Source organism: Coffea arabica, chromosome 9e (genome assembly GCF_036785885.1).
Source record: "Coffea arabica cultivar ET-39 chromosome 9e, Coffea Arabica ET-39 HiFi, whole genome shotgun sequence".
Lineage (NCBI taxonomy): Eukaryota > Viridiplantae > Streptophyta > Magnoliopsida > Gentianales > Rubiaceae > Coffea > Coffea arabica.
Window position 1 is genome coordinate 37,543,656 of NC_092327.1, and position 20,636 is coordinate 37,564,291.

Here is a 20,636-nt window from a genome sequence, read left to right on the forward strand (position 1 = left end):
TAAAATAATTTCTATTCCCTCCCTTTTCTAAAGAGTAAAACCCCCCTCAACCCAAGGACCCTTATCCACTCCCCAGTCCTGTTCCAACACAAGCCTGGCCACTCCGGGAGCCAAATGGCCAGTCTCCTCCTCCTCCCGTCAAATTTCTATCAATCTTCTTCTAATCCATTTCCACTTCCCCATAAAACCTCCGTCGTGTCTGCTTCGGTGTCATCATCACCAAAAAGAACGAGAAGAAAGAGGCAGCAGCAGCAGCGGCGCCAGCAATACATAGGAGAAGACGAGAATGGCTCCTCGGGAGCACTAGTTTCCATGGCGTCCAGTGCCGAGAAGGTCCTCAGACTGGTGTTCATGGACGAACTAATGGAACGCGCTAGAAATGCTGACGTTTCTGGAGTTTCTGATGTTATTTATGATATGATTGCTGCTGGACTTAGTCCTGGACCTCGCTCTTTTCATGGATTGATTGTTTCTAATGTCCTCAACCGCGATGAAGAAGGCGCTGTAATTACCCTGCTTTTGATATTTATATATAGCTCTAGTTATATTATTGCACGTGCATTTTCCTAGTTGATGCTGGAGTTTTTGCATTTAAGTGTTGCTTCACTATAGCTTGCCCATTAGGTACACTATGCTATTTTTTTGGCGATTATATATATATATATGTGAAGAAGTCAACGAAAAGAAATATTGGAGATTGATGATGCCTTGTCTGGGGGAAAATTTTTGTGGTCTTTGGAGATAATTGATTAGATTAAAGAGCCAGTATATTTACCTCTTCAAGAGTGGGTATTACTGGTTTATGGGAAATTATGAGGGACTCCTTTTGGTTCAGGTGACAGATTAGTAAACGATTGTCTGATCGACTTTAAAGACTGTTTTGTATCATGTACATTAGTGTTAATTGCTGTTCTGCATCTAAATCGCAAGTTCCATTTGGTTAATGAACAAGCGCACTCGTTCAACTCTCTCATTGATTAATTGCCTAGAAAATTTCAATGCTTCATGGTTATGCAAATGTTAAATTTATATCTAGGCATGTTTATCTATGTATTGGTTTGTTTAATGTCAATGTACTTCTCATCGGCTTGCATGGAACATCTCATTTGGCATTAGTGTTAGCAAAATGGTGTGTGTTGCTTACTCATAAGGAGGAGATGCACATCATGTAACATTATATGCCTATGTGAAGTTCACAAACTGCATACTGTATAGGGTAAGATGTAACTCATCAAATAGCTGCTACATTGCAGATGCACGCTCTTAGAAGGGAGTTGAGTGAAGGTCTACGGCCTCTTCATGAAACTTTTGTCGCTTTAGTTCGTTTGTTTGGTTCAAAAGGTTTATCTGCTAGAGGCTTAGAAATTCTGGCAGCCATGGAGAAATTGAACTTTGACATTAGGAAAGCCTGGCTAGTCCTTGTAGGTATAGTGTACTCAAGCCTGTGATACGGTTTGATGATTTCTTAATCATTCCTTTCTTTCTTTATTAAATTGAGTTGGTCCCGTTCCTTGGACCAGAGGAGCTCATTAGAAGCAATCATCTTGAAGATGCCAACAAAGTTTTCCTAAAGGGGGCAGAAGGTGGGCTAAGAGCTACTGATGAGCTATATGATCTCATAATCCAAGAAGACTGTAAAGTTGGAGATCATGAAAATGCACTGACGATAGCCTACGAAATGGAGTCAGCTGGCAGAATGGCAACCACTTTCCACTTCAATTGTCTATTAAGTGTGCAGGTAAGTCATTTGAAGCTGGTGGTGACCTTACTGGTGTTATTGTTTTAAGTGAATAAGTGGATTTTAAGGTAGCTGTCGGTGCAAAAGGTTACAAGTGTTGTAACAATGGAATTTGATGATGTTAAACTTTTTCAGACCAACAAAGTTTTATACCTTTGAGTTTCATTTAATAGACAACTTTTAATATATGTGCCTCCAGTGCATAGTGTTATATAACTGCAATTTGAAAACAAAGAAACTGATTGATACTAGGAATTTTTTCAAGAGTTACCTCTGTCTTGCATTGGTTGATGTTAGCCACTCAACACCATTTGATAAAAGCTAATTAACCAGATATCTAAGTCCAATAAATCATAATTACCCTTGAGTACCAATGTATATCTCTCTTTACAAGTGAAAAGTTCTACAAGAGTCTTCTAAAAATTATTGTGTCCTTTCCTGCTTCCATAACCGCCTTTGTCTGCAGTAATTGTTCTCATCATACTGTAGGTAATAGCTGATCCTGAAGTACTTCTATCTCCTGAAATAACATCCACTAACTCTGTTTTCTTTACCTATATTTCCTGGTTTAGAGACATTGAAGTTTTTTGATGTTCTCTACCATAATGGCACCGTTCAGCTTCTGATACTTATTTTTGCAATCTGAAATTCTCAGTCATGATTGAGAACAGTATTCCTTTTTCTTTGTCCTTTAGGTTCTCTTGTAATAGAATCTCAAGATTGTTTTGCGATGCATCACTTTCACGACTCATTTTCTGTAATTTAATATCTCAAGTTCTTGCAAGTTACAATTGCTTCATCTTCTCTGACACCAATTCTAGCTGAGGAAGAGACTCCTTACTTTAGCTAAAATATGTTTCATTGTGTCTTGTCTTGCTTCTCTTATTGGTCTTTTCACAAGGAACTGAACTTGAATTGGGGTGGATGATTTAAAATATTGGAGAGAGTTCTCTATCCATTTTATGCTGTGGAAGTTTCCAAATATTCCACTTGAATTGGGGTGCATGATTTAAAATATTGGAGAGAGTTCTCTTTCCATTTTATGTTGTGGAAGTTTCCAAATATTCCACTTAAGTGAAATTCCTTATCTTTTTTGGCTAGGCTACCTGTGGGATACCTGAAATTGCTTTTTCTACATTTGAGAATATGGAATATGGAGCATATGGAGAAGGTCTGTTATTTCTTTCCTTGTCAAATTTGTATGAGATCATTCTTTTCCGCTTGTGATTCTTTAGCTGTCAATGATTTCTTGTTGTTCAGAACTTTTTGCTTCTGTTACATGTTATATTATGTACGTCTGCATGATTTTTAGGTAATTCAGGCATTTAAGGTATTCTTCTGGGTTCTTCTCGTTGTGTAGCAGAAATTGGACTTGCTATTTCGCTTTCCAACAGAGATGATAAGCATCTCTTCTTAATAGTTGTAAATGTTTGTAATCACCTGATGAAAAATCTGCAAGTTTCTTTCTGCAGATGTCTGAGTAAAAGCCTGACTGTTGCTGTGCCTTGTTCTTCACAATGACATCTTTCCAAAAATAAAAAGGATCAGTTTTATTATAGATAAGCTTTTTGTGGCTATGAAAACAGTTATTCTTCTAATTGAGCCCCCTTTAATTATTTTCATCTAGTTGTAGGATATAAGGTCAGCATTTGCTTGATAATTTAGGTTTCTGAAACCTCAGAGTAAGTCCTATTTATATTCTCCCACACAAATTTATGATTTGTAAAGAAATTTTGCTGCAAAGCTGGCTTCCAAGGCTTTAGTGGTCTTGAAGTGTACCAGATCATATGACCTAGAAAATGGCTAGAGAGTGGGTCCCATACCCTCTTCCTTCCTTACTGTGGTCCTAAATTTGTCTTAAAAACTTAACCCGTAACTGCTGTTAAAAGATCCGACCAAATTTCTCGAGTGAGTTTGATCTGATGGCTAATAAGCATTCAATCATCAACATCTGGCATGGCCCCTGTCCTGCGAAGGGTCAATGGACAAGGTGTCAGTAACTACTTTCTTGATGTATTCTATTCTGACATGTGACTGTACAGTTGTTGGGCAAGTGAAAACTTTCTGCAGTTGTATATGATTGTCATAATTGAGTGGAATCACTGGCTGTGTTTCTTGGTCACTATCAATCCTAGTTCTCTCATTATTCTAAAGCATTTGTTGAATGACTTTCTACCTTTGGTTGGCAGATTACATGAAACCTGATACGGAAACATATAATTGGGTGATCCAAGCATATACAAGAGCTGACTCTTATGATAGGTAACTTCTAAAGGACTAAACTACTTTTTTTTGGGTGATTTATTCATCTGGTACGTCTTCTGCACCAATTTCCTTTGAATCGTTTGATGATTGTCTAGTATTTAGAAGTTCTATGACCTTGTATTTAGTAAATTGTTCTACCTGTGTTGCTTTGGAGCATAATTTTCGGTTCGTTAAAACTATTGCACTTACAACGTGGGGTTTGCCACAATCTTTAGTCGTTTGGACATCCTTCAGCCCGGGTGCCTTTGTCATCTTTTTAGATTCTTCAAATAAAAAATAGAAGCATGAAAAACCATATTTGTGTAGCATGTTTCAATTTCCTTCACTCCGTGAAAAGCCTACTCACTACCAATATGATCAAATCTGTACATCGAGGAAGGCCCAGAGCTTTTGTGATTAAGATCTTTTTCCAGATCTGGCATCATCTTTCTGATGCCTAGCTCGTTTGCATTTTTTATGCTTTTGTCTGCCAAGTCTATATTTATGCTATACTCTATTGCTTTGGATTTCGAAGTTAACGATCAAATTGTTGAGCCTTATCCTTGGCATGTTTGTTTTTTTTTTTTTCCCACATGCCACACACTTTTTTCTTCCAGCTGAATGCATACGAGAACTTTGCATGTTAGTGAAAAATTATTGTGGTAAACTCTAGTGATCAAAGATATCTGAAGCTTTTCTTTATCCTGTATTAGTGTAGAATTAAGGTACTGTAATTTGACCATGGATGTAGGGTACAAGATGTTGCAGAGTTACTTGGCATGATGGTTGAGGACCACAAACGTTTACAACCCAACGTGAGAACCTATGCGTAAGAAAATCTTTTTTTATTTTATTTTTATCCTTGTTACTATTGGGTAGAGATACTGTTGTTCATTGGAATGACCCATCCTTATTGCTATCAGTACAATCTTTGGAGATCTTTTTGATGTTCTCTTATCGATTATTTAAGAGCTCGTAGCAGGTGGCAAAACAATAATGTGCATAAATTTTCTGGAGAACTCTTCCAATTAGTACTCTTCATAATCATGAACCAGTATCACCTTCTATGATCGGGACTTAATTTCCTATAGTGCAGTGTCAATAGCAGTAAAAGATGTTTGCTTGAAATTGAACTTGAGATGTGTGATGAGCATGACACTGGAACTTAAGCATAGAAAGAGTTATAAACGTAGGGTAATAGGTGAACTAATGACAAGTCAGCTCCAGGTTTATAAAAGGCAATTAAGACCCATTTAGTGAAATGTTGATTGCCTTGTAAGTAGTGTTTGAGCGTGTATTTAGCTAATGCTAGGAAGTTTGCTGCCCAACATGAATATGAGCATAATCCTATGAGCTAATGGATCAACTTTCATACTTACCACATCAAAATTTTCTGGCTAGTGTCCTAATTATTGAAATGATGTAGTGCAAGCGGTAGCAAGATACCACTAGTGGATTTAATAGGCAGATTTGGTTGTAGTGATAAATAACTTGTGCATTTATAATGCAAGAAATAATTACTTTAGGATATCAACATTAATATTGATACTTGATTCATTTGCAATTGCATCTGTTATAAGTTAGGTAGGCTGCCTTCCTATAACCCCTCCAACTGAATTGCAGATGACTTTGTCAATAATAGTTTGGTAACATGATAAGCGCTTATTCAGGTTGTTGGTTGAATGCTTTACAAAATATTGTGTTGTGCGAGAAGCAATTCGACATTTTCGTGCTCTCAAGAACTTTGAAGGCGGAACCAAAGTTCTGAATAATGACGGCAACTATGGGGATCCTCTATCTTTGTATCTTCGAGCCTTATGTAGAGAAGGCATGTTTTTCTTGTTTGCTTTCTTCTTTTCCATCTCATATTGCTATTCTCTCTCTTCAAGAAAGATGAGTTCTTTGTTCCTTCTCACATTTAGACTTTTGTCTATTTTTAGCCAAATATTGTTGAATATCATCATGTCTCATGGTCTTCAATTAAGAAATTTGAGTCGGTAACTTATTTTTACTTCAGGAAGAATAGTTGAGCTACTAGAGGCCCTAGAAGCTATGGCAAAAGATAACGTGCCAATCCCACCTAGGGCTATGATCCTGAGCAGAAAATACCGCACGCTAGTTAGCTCGTGGATTGAACCTTTGCAAGAAGAAGCTGAACTTGGATATGAGATTGATTACATAGCCAGGTTTACATTTCTGTACTGTTTTTCATCAGTCTTTGTGCTCATGTAGAAGATTAGAGGTATATTTTCCACTAAAATATTCCTATTGAGCTTTCAAGAGAATTTAGTTTAAGATCTCAATTCTATGTTGCCCTCATTCTTGATTTCAACTCTTTTTGCTGTGAAATATCAACTTAATGCTTACTTTTGATAAGTAGCAAAATTATTTTAAATTAGACTTTAGTTTCTGTAGTTTCATTTTTGTTGATAGCTTTTGAGAACTGGTATAGTCGTACAGATCCTTAACTGCAGAATTGGACGACAAAATGATTGCATTCTGTAGATTTTTTTTGTTTTGTGTGTTGATTTTGGCATATCTCTTATTAGTCATGGCTGATAATGTCAGCAATAGTTTCAATTGCAACCTAAGCTCAACCAGTTGATGGATTAGAAAAAAGTACATGAGACAATTTGGTGACTCACGAAGCTTAAAAAATATGCTTCTTCTGAGATTTACTGTCATGGTAAATGATTGAGTTCAGAGGTGATAGTGTCTGCTCCATGTGTCAGAAGTCAGAAGTTCTGCAAGTGGGTATGGCTTTTTATAGCTGGACCTTGAGATAGGAGAGCAATGAATCATAGTAAATCCTGAGGCCTTCTGGTTCTGTTTAAGCTAAACAAGAAGTTTGTCAAAGAATTCTTCAACTTTGTGTTGACTATCCAATAAGGACAATGACAAATTTTATAAATCTTTCTGACATTTAATAATGATTCCGCCATCAATATGGGACAGACCCGAAGTGGGGAATGTACCAAGGAAATCCTTCAACTGACCTTTTGGTTGCGGACGTACTCTCTCTCATTTGCAATCAGAATTCTAGTTAATGTTTGTCACATAATTTACTAATATCATCTGTTTTATTAAACAGGAGCATCTTACTTGATTTACTGGGAGATTTTTCCATTACATTACTATGTCAAACATGTATGCATGGTCAACAATATGAATAAAAGGAAAAGTGGCTCAAACTAAGAATCTGAGCTCCTTTTAATCTTCTCCTTTTTGGGTGGGATGCGAGAGTGTGTTATTTTGTACTTTTCATCATTATATTTGTGTTATTGTAGAACCTTCAGCCATCAAATGTGCAATCTGAATGAGCTTTCTTGAACCAAAAATTTACCCTGAAAGTTTAAGAAATGCTCCTTTTGTTTTTAATTCATATCATATACTATATAGTGCAAATTAAAGTGAAATCTGTAGTACTGATTATTTAATACTCATAATCTTATCCTTTTCTTAATGATTCTAATGCAAATTAGCCACATCAGCCCTTGTCTGCTTTTGATCGTGGATACTTTTTAAGCAAATCTGTATCTCAAACTGGTTGTTCATCACAGTGAAACATGCATAATTGAAGCCAATAAAAAAAATCCTTTCATCGTTTTTTAGAGACGATCTTCATAGTTGGTTTCAGATGATTTTTGAAATTTTGAAATCTCCAGATTGTGCTTTAGTGGCCAAAGATATATCTTCAAACTATTGACACTTCCTTTTTGAGGATGATTTGGTGACGTTTTCCAAATGCCTATTTGGTAATTTTATGAGTTAAGACATTCCTGTTCTGCCAACAACTGTGATTTCGAATGGATTTATTTCTTTTTCCTTATTTATTTGGGTGGTTGTTCTTTCTTTGGCTCTTGCCTATTCTAGTTGAGGTTATATAAGGTTGGCTTTGCAATCAGGTATATTGCAGAAGGTGGGTTAACAGGTGAATGGAAGCGATGGGTCCCCCGAAGAGGGAAAACTCCTTTGGACCCTGATGCTGACGGATTTATTTATTCAAACCCTATGGAAACCTCCTTCAAACAAAGGTGTCTGGAGGAGTGGAAGATCCATCATCGAAAACTTTTAAAAACCTTACACAATGAAGGACCACCAGTGTTAGGGGATGTATCTGAATCAGAATATATCAGAGTTGAGGAGAGACTGAAGAAAATTATTAAAGGTCCTGAACAAAATGCCTTGAAACCAAAAGCAGCCAGTAAAATGTTAGTATCAGAGCTAAAGGAAGAGCTTGAAGCACAAGATCTGCCAACTGATGGAACTAGAAATGTACTCTACCAGCGTGTACAAAAAGCAAGAAGAATAAATCGTTCTAGGGGTCGACCACTTTGGGTACCTCCTGTCGAAGAAGAAGAAGAAGAGGTGATCTGATCTTACTAAGTTGATTCTGTTTTTAGAATCCGTCTTTTTGTGATGTTGATACGTGTATCCCTCTTTGTACGTAGCAGAAATCAGTATTGAGTTTGTTGAAAGCGGCTAAATCAGTGATACTTTGTTAATGAACTAAAAGTCTGTGATTTGACAGGTTGATGAAGAGTTGGATAAGCTGATCTCGCGGATCAAGTTGGAAGAAGGTAATACAGAATTCTGGAAGCGTCGTTTTCTTGGGGAGGGATTAAACGAAAATCATATCAAGTCCATGGAGGAGAACAGTTCAGAAATTATTGATGTCGCGGACGAAGGCGATGTTGTTGATGATGTTGCAAAAGAGAATGAAGATGATGAGGCAGATGATGAGGAGGAAGAAGTGGAACAAAGTGAAAGCCAGGAAGTGGTTGACCAAGTGAAGGAAAAAGAAGTTGAAGTGGTGAAACCACTTCAAATGATTGGTGTGCAATTGCTGAAAGACTCAGATCAGACAACTAGCTCATCAAGAAAATCAAGGAGAAAGACTTCTCGAGTATCAGTTGAGGTATAAATAACTTCAGTGCTTTTCTCATTTCTTTGACTTTTAACTACGATTCTAAAATATTCTAATTCCCATTCATAGGTCATTAATAAAGTGAAGAGTGACTAAAATGAAAGTTTGCACAAAGAAACTTGTGAATGACTCTTGTTTTTTGTGGCCTTTAACCAAAAACTCATATGTAAAAAGAAGAGTATTTGCTAGATCAGGATGTTTGTTTGTTATCGTGTGATTACTCAAGATTCTGGCCTTCAAATTTGAAGATCCTTAGTAACTGTATTTTATGAATGCAGAACGATGACGATGAAGACTGGTTTCCTCTAGACATACATGAAGCATTTAAGGAGATGAGGAATAGGAGAGTATTTGATGTATCAGATATGTATACCATTGCTGATGTTTGGGGTTGGACATGGGAAAAAGAACTGAAGAACAAAGCTCCTCGAAGATGGTCACAAGAGTGGGAAGTTGAATTGGCAGTTAAAATAATGACTAAAGTATGCTTCGTGTCCAAGATTATTTGCTCGCCATGTGCTAGGCCAATTTCCTTTTGTTAGATCGTGGCAATCTAAAAATTTTTATCAGAAAAAGAAGGCCATGCATAATGTAGTGAACATTGTAATATTACTAAAAGAATTTGAGATGTTCTTGTGTGCGTGTTTTTGTGTGTGTGTGGGTCCTGTCATGGAAACCAAAAATATCATGTTAAGTTGGTTGTTTCCATACATCTTTTCAAGTTCCATTATTAATACTTGATATATAGCAGTGCTCTGTGCATGCTATATTTATCTTTTCCAGTTTGTTCCCACTTTGCTGATGCATGAGCGTGTTAATACTTGTATTTCAGGTTATAGAACTGGGTGGGACACCGACTATCGGGGATTGTGCTATGATCTTGCGTGCTGCTATACGAGCTCCCATGCCTTCAGCATTCTTGAAAATGTTGCAGGCAACACACAACCTGGGTTATTTTTTTGGCAGGTAAACTGGTTTAGATAAATGTTGTTCACCTGCTCATTGCCTCGTCGAAATGACAAATAATCTATTGGTTTTGGATACACCTGGAACTTTTGAACAAGACCGTGATATCATCTTTGCAATGATACTAGAAACATCTATTTGTTATCAGTTGCTACAAATTCCTTTGCCATCCTCCCCTTGACAGCTACTATCTCCCAAACAAGCATCTGATTATCATCTTAGCAATGATTACAAAAAAACAAAAAAAAATCAACTGTTATCAGTAGCTACAATTTCCTTTATCCATCCTCCCCTTGATGCTTCTGACTGGTGACCCAACTACTGCTATTTTTACTTCCTCCAGTACTTCTGCCCAAAGAGCATGAACTGCATATTTGAGGATCTGATAGTATGAGCTGCATCTTATCATGCTGCGCAGCCATATTATAGCTTACAGATAAAAGTGAAACGGACTGAGTAGCCATGGAGTATTGCTAGCGTGATCAAACAAAATTGTTTGCTCTGTCATGTCCTGTGCCTTCTCAGCTGAATGTGTCGCCTGAATGTTGTTATCATTCACTTGCCTTATTCTTGTGCTCCATGTGGCTGTGAATTACCAGTTTTTTAGTAGAGGATTAGATATCAGTATTCATGTTTAACTTGCAGCTTTTTTTTTTCAGCCCCTTGTATGATGAAATCATCTCCTTGTGTCTTGATCTCGGGGAACTTGACGCAGCTGTTGCCATTGTGGCAGACTTGGAGACCACTGGAATTAAGGTCCCAGATGAAACCCTGGATAGGGTTATTTCTACAAGACAAATGAAAGACATTCCTTCTGATAACGCAGCCCAGTAGTAATAATCTTTTATCTTCCTTTCGTACAGTCGGATTATCCCTTTGTCATTATAAGGTGCACTCTTCAGGAGGGATAAAAGAGATTGATTGGACCCATTTTTGACTTGAATGCATTCTGAGGATCCGCAATTTTGACGCTTTTGTATATAATGAACTGGCACAATATACGCGGACTAATGGATTTATTCTATCGGTAATAGGTTGAGTACCTGATCCCTTGAATCAAGTTCCACCGTGTTTGCATTGCCGTTGAGTATTTTCATTACATTCAGTACCTTTTGTAAATAAAGAATTTTGTCACTCAGGCCCCTTCTTCTGATGAGGTTGCAAAATAACTTGGAAAAATGGATTTAAAGGATTCATTTCTTTTCATGTTGTTTGTGGATTTGTACTTGATGAATTTCCGTATGAATAGAAAGGCTGGTACCAAGGATTATTTTTGGAAAATGAAATCAAGCATAGGTGCTATTGTTAGCTCAGCGGATGTGAATATATTGCCTGTGCAGTGGAAGAGAGAAAATTATCCTTTGGTTCTTGCACTTTTTGTTATACTTCGTTCTTGGAAATGAAAGTTAGAAGTTAGATGATGTAGATGATCCTTGATTTGATTTTTTTGACATTCCTAATGCATGACATGATTGGAGCAAAATTAGTAACCTTGATAAGTTATGAACAAGAACAGAAATTTACTAACCTTCATCTGACCTCACCAGTAACCCTTCACTTTTAGGCGAATGAAAACCTAAATCCAAATGTAACTTTTCAAACAAAAATATGTAGCTGTACTAATTTGACCAGCTAAGTGATAATTTTCTATCAAATTGTTGTACCTTAAATTTTGTACAGCCATTTAATGACAAAATTCAAATAAATGTATTAGTTAGAAAATAGAAATTCACATTTTATAAAATATTTTGGATAGGAGATTAAAAAAATTTGCTATCCAAGCACTATTGTATGTTTTAGATTGGTATTTTAATTAGGGGTGATAACAATTAATTACTTACAGGAGTGTAAATGAATCCAATTAAGGCAAACACGGTGAATACCTTAACGTTCAGATTAGATTGATTATTTGTCGAATTGAAATTAAAAAAGATTTTCGTCAAGTTAGAGTTTAAATTTTATTAAATATAAAATGTTGTTCAAACTTTAAATTTGGTTTGATTAGATGACAATCAAATTCAAATAAATTTTTACCAAATCGACAAGTAGTTTGATTCATTTTGAACTTTAGAGAAATTAATTCAGAAAGAAACAAAATGAAGAGCAAAAAAGAAAGAAAAAAGAAAAAGAAATAGAAAGAGCAATGAAAGAGAGAAGGGGCAGATGACACAACACATTAGCGCATCACCTTTAAAAGCTTGCGCATGCTCTGCTCAGTCCTCTCTACTGTATGCTATACTACCTAAAACCCTAAAGACGACGCCATTTTCATCACTCACCACACTTCATCATCATTAACTTATCCGACGCAAGGCGGCAACAAGCCACCACAATTCGCCGCCGGCGTCTCAGCTCCATCATCATCATCATTATTGACAATAAAAAATTCAGTAGCTCTGTTTTTTTTTTTTTTTTTTTAAAATCAAGACTGAATCTCAAATTTCTAGGACTCAGTTCCGATGGATGCTGCCAATCCAATGGACTCACTGGTGTCTATTGCCGCGTCGATCTCTACGCCATCCACTAAACGGCGAATCCAAATCTTCAGCAATGAAATTCCGTTCCTTGTTACTAACATTCCTAGTTATTCAGGTCATGTTTACGTATATTTATCATATATATATATACCATTGCTTATTGAATTGCTGTTTTATAGGAGTAGTAATGTTTTGCATAATGCATGGTTTGTTTGGACCATCGGAAAAATTGTTATTTGGACGGTGAATTGCAATATCTTTCTCATAGTTTGCATTTAGTTCTTGTTTAAAAGCAAGGCCATAGTTTATTTGGATATTTGGCCAGTATTATGAAGAGCCTGAAGTGTGTGTGGAGACTTCTAAACGTTCGGATATTATGGAGTAGAAGTGGGACAATGTAGCTGATAGCTTAACAGGAGAACCATATTTTTTTTGGATGAAGTTTGTTTGGAAAACTTTTGTATCATTCACTGTAGCAATATTTTTGATGTGATGATGTGTCTAGAAAGATAAATGTGGTTGCAAAATGTGTTTAGGAATAATGGAAAAGTTTTTCTTTTCAAATGATCTCACTTTTAGAACTCGCCTTGATTTCTTGGTAGTTTATTCCATGGATATGATTGCTAGTTTGCTGCCAACGTTGTTCTTGCTTCATTTAGAAAATGTAAGCTTTCTTAGGTCTTTTGCGACCTGTGATCCTTTATTGGCAATCTTCTCTAGACACAATTAGTCACTAGGTATGACATGTAATTAGGGTACTCTATCAATTGGCGCTGTTTAGTTTGGCATTGCCCTATTACTCTTTGTTCAAGGGGCTCTATTAAGTTGAAGAAGCTGAAAATGCGTAATGATTGATGAAATTGGTTATAGGTGAGACAAATCAATGGGACACTTGAAGATTTATTGTTTGAGAAATTTCATTAGCTATTGATAACTTTCCTTGGCTTGAGAGAAAAATGCCTTTAGAACCAAATATTGGTTTTTGGGGAATGAGACTTGGCAGGATAATTGTGAGGATATTGCAGATTGAAACTTTAAGCATTCTAAACTCCTTTATTTAGTGGATAATCATATCTCTCTTTTGTATTATTGGAGTGTTAACTATCAAAATCACCTTGTAGTTTTTGCTGGACAAGTAGAAAGCCCTGTGATGAGCGTGCTTTTGTCTGTTTTGATCATATTTGTTCCACTTGCTGTGATTTTTCTTTTTTTTGGTAAAGTAATAATTAGGTGTTAAAGTATGTACAGTTGAAATGTACTAGTGTTTTTCTCTCTCAATGCACAAAATAGTTAGAAAAAATCAGTGTAAAAAGTTGCAATAAAAATCCTATTGGATTTTGTACTTTAGATTTATGGGCATTGTGCTATAGCTTGCTAAGTTCTTGCTAGATGCATAAGGCTGACTTAAAACCAATTTAGTGCTAGAGTTTTGCGGTTCCTTGTTAAGTGTTATTTGTTTTCAACTTTTTAGAACCTATAGTGTTTAAAACTGATTCAAAGTATAATGAATAAACAAAAACTCATAATTTCACATTCGAATGTTGACTTATAATTTTTCAGTATAGGGCCCATTTGGTTCATATATATTAAGTGGGAGAGATTTTGTGGGATTGTGCAAAATTCTTTTTCCTTTGTGAATCATTTATTCCTTATCATTCCTTTGATTTTCATTTAAAGTTTTACTATCGATCTTAAGAATGGAGGTCTAATATCTTTGAGATCGTCTTTAAGGGAAGTCAAAATAAAGTTATCGTTTGGTTGTAAATTTGTCATTTGTTAGCTTGATTCGCTTTGTTCACATCTGAAGGCAATTAATTGTGGGGTATTAATTTCATGCCTAAACAAACCATGTAAGGTTTAGGACAATGTTCGTGGCCCAATCTCATCTAATCCCATGAGGCAAATATGCTCCTAGAGTGGGAATGTGCTCTATCATAAAAGAAGTGAGAGAATGGCAATGATAACTCCATGATGATGGGTTTTAGCAAAACCTTTTCAGTTGTTTGGTATTGTAACTACAAGGACTGGATTTTCACCTTTGACTTGTTTTTTCTTCCATTTTTCTTCTTTCTTCTTCCTCAGTTTCTCAACCTTCAACCACCACTACCAACTTTGGCGGCACCTTCATCACCGCCATCAGAGTTGGTGCTACCGCTGGAGATTTTCCCTAGGAGCTTTTGAACTTGATTCTTGGGAAGTTAGATGTAGTTCCTGATTGCATCCAGTTTGGGGCTGTAAGTGAATGCAAATCATGGCATCAGTTTATCTGGACAAGAAACGCAAACATATAACAACTATGCTCCAGGAACTCAACTTGTTCTTGATCCCCATCCCTAATAAGAGTAAACAATGTTGCAATTAATACAGCATTTGTTAGCTCCTTCCTTTCTTTTTCAGTTTCTCAAACTTCAACCATCACCACCAACTGCAGCAGTACAATTGCTCCTTCAACCAAATCAAGATACATAAAATAGTAGGGCATGGTGAAAGAATGAAGCAAAGAGGAAGAAGCTGCTGGGTCTCTAATGCCTTTTTCTGTTTTAATTGTTTTTGGCTTTTCATGTTTTAAAATTTAGAAATGGGGTAAAAGTGCCCAGTTTGCTTGGGAACAAGCATTACCCACTTTTGGATTTTCTATACCAATAGATACATACCCATAGGTACCAGCCAAACATCATCTAAGCTCAAAACCCATAGTGTAGAGGGGGATTCCCCACAACCAAATGCCTGGTTAGTTATTTAACTCCGATACCATGAAAGAAATTTAGCAGGCTTGAGATTTAAAAGTAAATTAAGGTGAAGGAGATACTTCTAGGATGGTTTCTCCATGGATTGCTTGCATATGTTGTGGGGATCCTATATAGGGCATGCTTTCAATTTATTCTGGTTTTTTAAAAGCCAAAATCAGAATCCAAAAAGCAAGTATCTCTTTTTTTTTTTTTTAATTATATATACCTCTAATTCCTGGGTTCTCAGCCTTAACCACTAGACCAAGGCGTTCTCAGCCAAAAGCAGATGTCTTGTAGCTTCTAATTTTTTTAATTATATATAGCTTTAAAATGCCAAAAGCTGAAAGAAAAAAGCAGTTGAGAACATTGCATAATAGATTTTCTGAAATCAGAAGCTAAAGCATGTCCGGAAAATGAGTTTAGAACAGATCCATCTTCCTAACAGATTGGTTGTCTACGATATCTTTTATTTGGCTGGATGAGGCAGCAGTTGTTACATATTTGAGATCACTTTACTATTGAAATATGACTGCTTGATGGCTGCATATTTAGCACAAAAATTGGTGTTGTAAATCTCAAGTAATTCTAGCTACGAAGATTGTAGCTAAATACGACTTAAGTATCGACAGTGGTAACATTACCTCAAAACAGCACCAAGCAAAGGTTCAAACTCTGGATATCCGATAGTCACTAAAATTTTCAGCTTTATATTCTAGATTCATTCAGGGTAATTGATACTTAATCTGAAAATAATAAAGGAAAAAGTAAGAATCAAGATCACATGATATCAACAGTTTTTGACATGCATTATGAGGCACTGTTTGGGATATTGATTTCTTCCTTCTTTTCCTCTAATATGCGCAGCTCATCAGGAAATACTTTACAATCTTAGGCATACACTGTTATACACATGCTTTACAGAGCACGCTTTGTGAGGAACTTGTTATCTGACAATAGCATAATAAAAGGGTGCTAGTTTCCTTTTTCTCATTGCAAATTGCTACGAGATGAAAGTGGTTGGTAGTTAAGTTACAAGAGAGTGACTTTTTATTTCATTTTTGTGTCTATGGTTCAAAAAATGACAATTTGCATTTTGTTCCCCTTTTGTCAATTTGGCATGTCCTTTTTTTGAATGGTTGAATCTGGGCTTGATAATGGCTTAGCTAGTGGGAAGGTGATTTAGGGGTCACAAGATGATTTTACTTTTGCCTTATCATGAAACATAAGAGTGCTAGCCGCATATATTGCCCTTCACTATATGCCTGCCTTTGTGGCTTTGATATCTATTAATGTACTGGAAAGTTTTTGTGAACATACACTTTATATGGTGTGTGATGCTTGTTTATTTTGGCCATACACTGATTACCAGATTCCAGCTTTTTTCTTTTCCATTGTGATTTAAATCTGTGTCTTTTCCCTATTTCAGCTTGTAATTCTCACATCTTAATTTTATTGATGGATATACTTTTGAATCATGCAGATTTGACCACTGATTTTACATCCCTCTTGGTAGAAACAATATTTAGAACATTGTCCGTTTATGATGATCGGGGATCGAGAAAAGCTGTGGATAATCTGATTGTAAAAGCTTTAAATGAAGTTGCATTTATGAAAATTTTTGCGGCAACACTAGTGCAGACAATGGAAAAGCAGTCAAAATTCCAGTCACATGTGGTCTGCTATAGACTTATCAAGTGGTCTTGCCTTCTCTTAACAGAAAGTCGGTTTACCTCAGTATCAAAGAATGCACTACACAGAGTAGCTCAAGCGCAGGCATCAGTATTTCATATTGCTATGCAGGGATCATTTCGTGTAAAAAGGGCATCCAAGCAATTACTTTTGCATTTATTCTCTAAGGTATCATCTTTAGTGACTGTATATCATCTTAAGTGACTGTATACTGGTATTCAATAAGATTGTTAAGTGATTTGAAGCAATGTTCTTTTTCTAAACATGCATACTTTGCAGTCACCAGACATTTATTCAACCTACATGGAGGAACTAAAAAATTCAAGGATCTCTTATAAAGAATGTCCTGAATTTCTATTGGTGATTTTGGAGCATTCAAGTGCAAATTTGGTTCTATTTGATCACTGGAGGGTAAGGGTTATTGATCACTGATCAGCTTGTAATGTCATTGATGGTATTTGGACCTTGAGAGATCATATTAGTTTATGTAGCTCTGCATCTTATCTTTTAACTTTTGCTTGCACTGTTGCTTACAAATCTGGCAGGAAACTTTTCTTGATATGTATGTTAAGGCTGTTCTAAATGCAAAGGAGAAGCCAGTGAAGGGCCTTATTGAAGCATTTCTTCCTTTGTTCCCGAAGTTGTCCCATGAAGATTTTAAGAATGTTGTCATCCCCACATCAGTTAAAATGCTGAAGCGGAATCCTGAGCTTGTTTTGGAGTCGGTTGGGGTTCTTTTGCAATCGACCAACCTTGATTTAAGCAAGTATGCAACTGAAATCCTTCAAGTGGTTTTGATTCAAGCTAGACATGCAGATGAAGCAAGAAGGCTTGCTGCCTTAGCCATAATAACATGCTTGAGCCAGAAATCCAGTAGTCCAGATGCTGTAGAGGCAATGTTTACTATTGTGAGATCTGTAATTGGAGGTTTGTACTTATTTCCTGTTGAACAAGAACATGCATTTTTTTTTATTTTGGTTTTTGTTTTTGTTTTTGATGGGTAATTAAACAGTCTGATGTCGATCTTTTAGATACCACGAACAATGCCATTTTATTGCAAGATCATATTTTCTCTTAAACTGTTAAGCTGGAAGCTGTTAACTCCTGAGCCAAAAACTAATTCGCAGCACTCAGAGTAAGATGAGTAAGAAGAAGAGAACATCATAAAAGAAGTTAAACAACTGAACAATGGTCTGGACAGTTAGGACTTGATCAAAACTTGAAGGGGATGTTGTATGCCTCTCTGCTTTTTTGTTACTTCGGTTGAAGTCCCATTTTCATGTTCATGAAAATGTTGAGGTAGTGGGCCTCTAGGCTGTTATATATGTGAAACATGGCATAAACTAAAATAACATGGTATCCACACTGATCCGAATTGTAAGTTAATTGGCTTGGATTTTGGGGCATTGCTGTAATAGGTTAATTATCCTTTGTCAGGTTTGGGAGACATTATAGAAAAGGGGTTGCCACCCCATCATTTTAGTTTTGCTTTTTGATGCCATGCCTTAATGGAGTTATGAAAACTGCACGGTTGCAGGCCATCTCATAATTTAATGTGACGTGAACAGGTTCTGAAGGGAGATTGACATTTCCATATCAGAGAGTTGGCATGATTAATGCATTACAAGAATTGTCAAATGCTCCTGAAGGAAAATATCTCAGCAGCTTGACACCAACTATATGTAGTTTCCTTTTGTCTTGTTACAAGGATGATGGTAAGCCACATCCTTCTGATTATCCTTGGGCTGCGTGAGCACACACTCGTCCCCATTGTGTTTCTTTTGGGGGATTATGTATGCTTATAGGCTACTGATTTCTTTTTCAATTCTTTGCCCTCCCTCCTGTTTGAACAGGGAATGAAGAGGTTAAGCTGGCTTGTTTATCTTCTTTAGCTTATTGGGCTGCAAGATCTGCAGTTGCTATTCAGCAAGATGTAGTTTCATTTATTGCTTCTGGGCTCAAGGAGAAAGAAGCACTAAGGAGGGGTTTTCTTCGTTGTTTGCGAGTTATATGGAAAAACAATGATGCAGTTATCCAGGTGGGAAGACTTACGGTGTTTGTATTTGGAGTTCTTATGTGTTTTAATCATGCTGTCCTCGCTTTTTATTATCTGGCTAGCACTTTTGTTTTGTATTTGCAGATGTCATCCTTGCTGGTGCCTCTTATCCAACTAGTCAAAACTGGTTTTACAAAAGCAGCTCAACGTTTGGATGGCATTTATGCATTGCTATTAATGGCAAAAATTGTTTCTCTTGATGTTAAAGCAGGTATATCCTGTTGGTAGATTTTCATTTTTCTAATTAGCCTTAAACCCTCAGTATTTTTCCTATACATAAGCTGATTTTTCTTAATGTTGTAAACTGACATATTATATAATTTTTTTCTCCTTTCTCCAGATGAGATGGTAACCAAGGAAAAGATTTGGTCTTTGATAGCACAGAATGAACCTTCTATTGTGCCACTTTCTCTGGTAAATGTCGTCTATGATTTACATCTATATATTTCCCTTTAGTCTTGGTGGATTTTTATTTTATGCTTTTGTATTTGATGTTTTTACTTGTTATAATTATCAGCTTTTGATTAATTACTTGAATTTGATGGCCAATTTGCACTTGAGTTCTTCTTAGTCTTCATATTATAATGATCTATGTTTGCCACAAATTTGCGAATTAGTTAATTCTGATGTGCAAATAGAATGAAAAACATACAACAGGCATGATCTTCAGGACTGGGAAATGCTTAGAATGTTCTTTTATTTCTGTTGAATGCTCATTTGTAAGCTGTCTTTGCTTGTTTCTGTGTAATTTCTTTGAGTTTCCACCCCGCCCCTTTAACATGCTTCATTGTTTTATGTAGGCAGCAAAAGTATCACTTGATGACTGTATGGCTTGTCTTGACCTTTTTGAGGTGCTGCTTGTTGATCATCCTCATAGGTTTGTGTTTCTGTGTGGTCTAGACAAAGATGGTGCCCGTCCAAGGAGCATATGTTGGTTCGCATAATTTTGTTGACACCTGTTGGATATCCAAATTTGTAAATCTGATTTGCTTATTATCCTCTTTAAAGTTGGATGAATTGCGGTATTTGAGCATGCCAAGGATAGAATAGGGCTTCCTGATGACATGGTACTTTTTGTCTAACAAAAGGTTTATCTAAACGGTTAGTTAATGGAAGGTGTAAATTTTAGTTCCATCTGCATTGAGTTTTTTTGAGATTAAGAGTCAGAAGCTTCAGCTTCTGGGTTAATCAGAAGAACAAAACATAAAGAGCTTTGTGCCCTATTCAAGGTTGTATTTACCTCCTAGCTTATTCCATAATCTTGAAGGTGCTGCATCTTGTCCGAGTTCCCACTGGCCTAGTGATTACTTAATGGATATGTGTTGGTCCAGACATGGCTCTAGGGCTTAGTGGCTTGGTACTGACCAGACTCTCATTTTCCTCTCTCAGATTAAATAATTTTTAAGTGATTAGGCTGTTAATTATTGTAACATCGTGGTACCATCATTGATATCAGATATGGTTGGTTCTCTTATATTTTTAAATGTAGCATCGTCAATTCATTTTACCATTTAAAGAAGCTAGCCAATTCTTTATTTCTTTCCGTTATTTTTCATTAATTTTAAAGAACAGTTTAATTTGATTCCTGTTGTTTGTTAAGTTACCTTGAACTTATACATCTTCCATTTAATCCCTAGTCTTTAAAAGCTTGATCAAGCAATACTTTTGTTAGTTTTCCTTTTAACGTCAAAGTGATTATTATATGCATTGGTGATTTGCTTCCTAAAATTTCTATAGCACGTTAAAAAGTGTGTATCTGGACTGCTGTAATTTTTCGGTTTTGTTTATTTGTGTTTACTATATAGACACT

General features: G+C 36.2%; 2 protein-coding genes across 5 annotated transcripts in view; both read left to right on the forward strand.

Moving 5' to 3' along the window:
• The first annotated feature begins 54 nt into the window (after positions 1 to 54).
• Positions 55 to 11,013, forward strand: LOC113710213 (uncharacterized). 2 transcript variants are annotated; one of them, XM_072066031.1, is made up of 13 exons: positions 55 to 504; positions 1,254 to 1,425; positions 1,521 to 1,738; positions 2,840 to 2,909; positions 3,928 to 4,000; positions 4,734 to 4,811; positions 5,653 to 5,814; positions 6,004 to 6,168; positions 7,888 to 8,350; positions 8,514 to 8,900; positions 9,188 to 9,391; positions 9,742 to 9,875; positions 10,535 to 11,013. In XM_072066031.1, the coding sequence occupies exons 1-13, from the start codon at positions 115 to 117 to the stop codon at positions 10,707 to 10,709; spliced, it is 2,691 nt and encodes an 896-aa protein (XP_071922132.1). In that variant the 5' UTR covers positions 55 to 114; the 3' UTR covers positions 10,710 to 11,013. The 2 variants fall into 2 exon arrangements, with proteins under 2 accessions (XP_071922132.1, XP_071922133.1); XM_072066032.1 differs by lacking the exons at positions 5,653 to 5,814; positions 6,004 to 6,168.
• A 1,087-nt stretch (positions 11,014 to 12,100) lies between these two features.
• LOC140014775 (protein ILITYHIA-like) overlaps positions 12,101 to 20,636 on the forward strand; it is a 33,082-nt gene continuing 24,546 nt past the window's right edge. For all 3 annotated transcript variants that reach the window (XM_072066175.1, XM_072066176.1, XM_072066177.1), the window contains exons 1-9: positions 12,101 to 12,467; positions 16,562 to 16,938; positions 17,050 to 17,181; positions 17,316 to 17,697; positions 18,339 to 18,485; positions 18,624 to 18,808; positions 18,911 to 19,037; positions 19,167 to 19,240; positions 19,627 to 19,703. In XM_072066175.1, the coding sequence (XP_071922276.1) occupies positions 12,335 to 12,467; positions 16,562 to 16,938; positions 17,050 to 17,181; positions 17,316 to 17,697; positions 18,339 to 18,485; positions 18,624 to 18,808; positions 18,911 to 19,037; positions 19,167 to 19,240; positions 19,627 to 19,703 (1,634 nt within the window). In that variant the 5' untranslated portion in view covers positions 12,101 to 12,334. The remainder of the gene's footprint in view (positions 12,468 to 16,561; positions 16,939 to 17,049; positions 17,182 to 17,315; positions 17,698 to 18,338; positions 18,486 to 18,623; positions 18,809 to 18,910; positions 19,038 to 19,166; positions 19,241 to 19,626; positions 19,704 to 20,636) is intronic.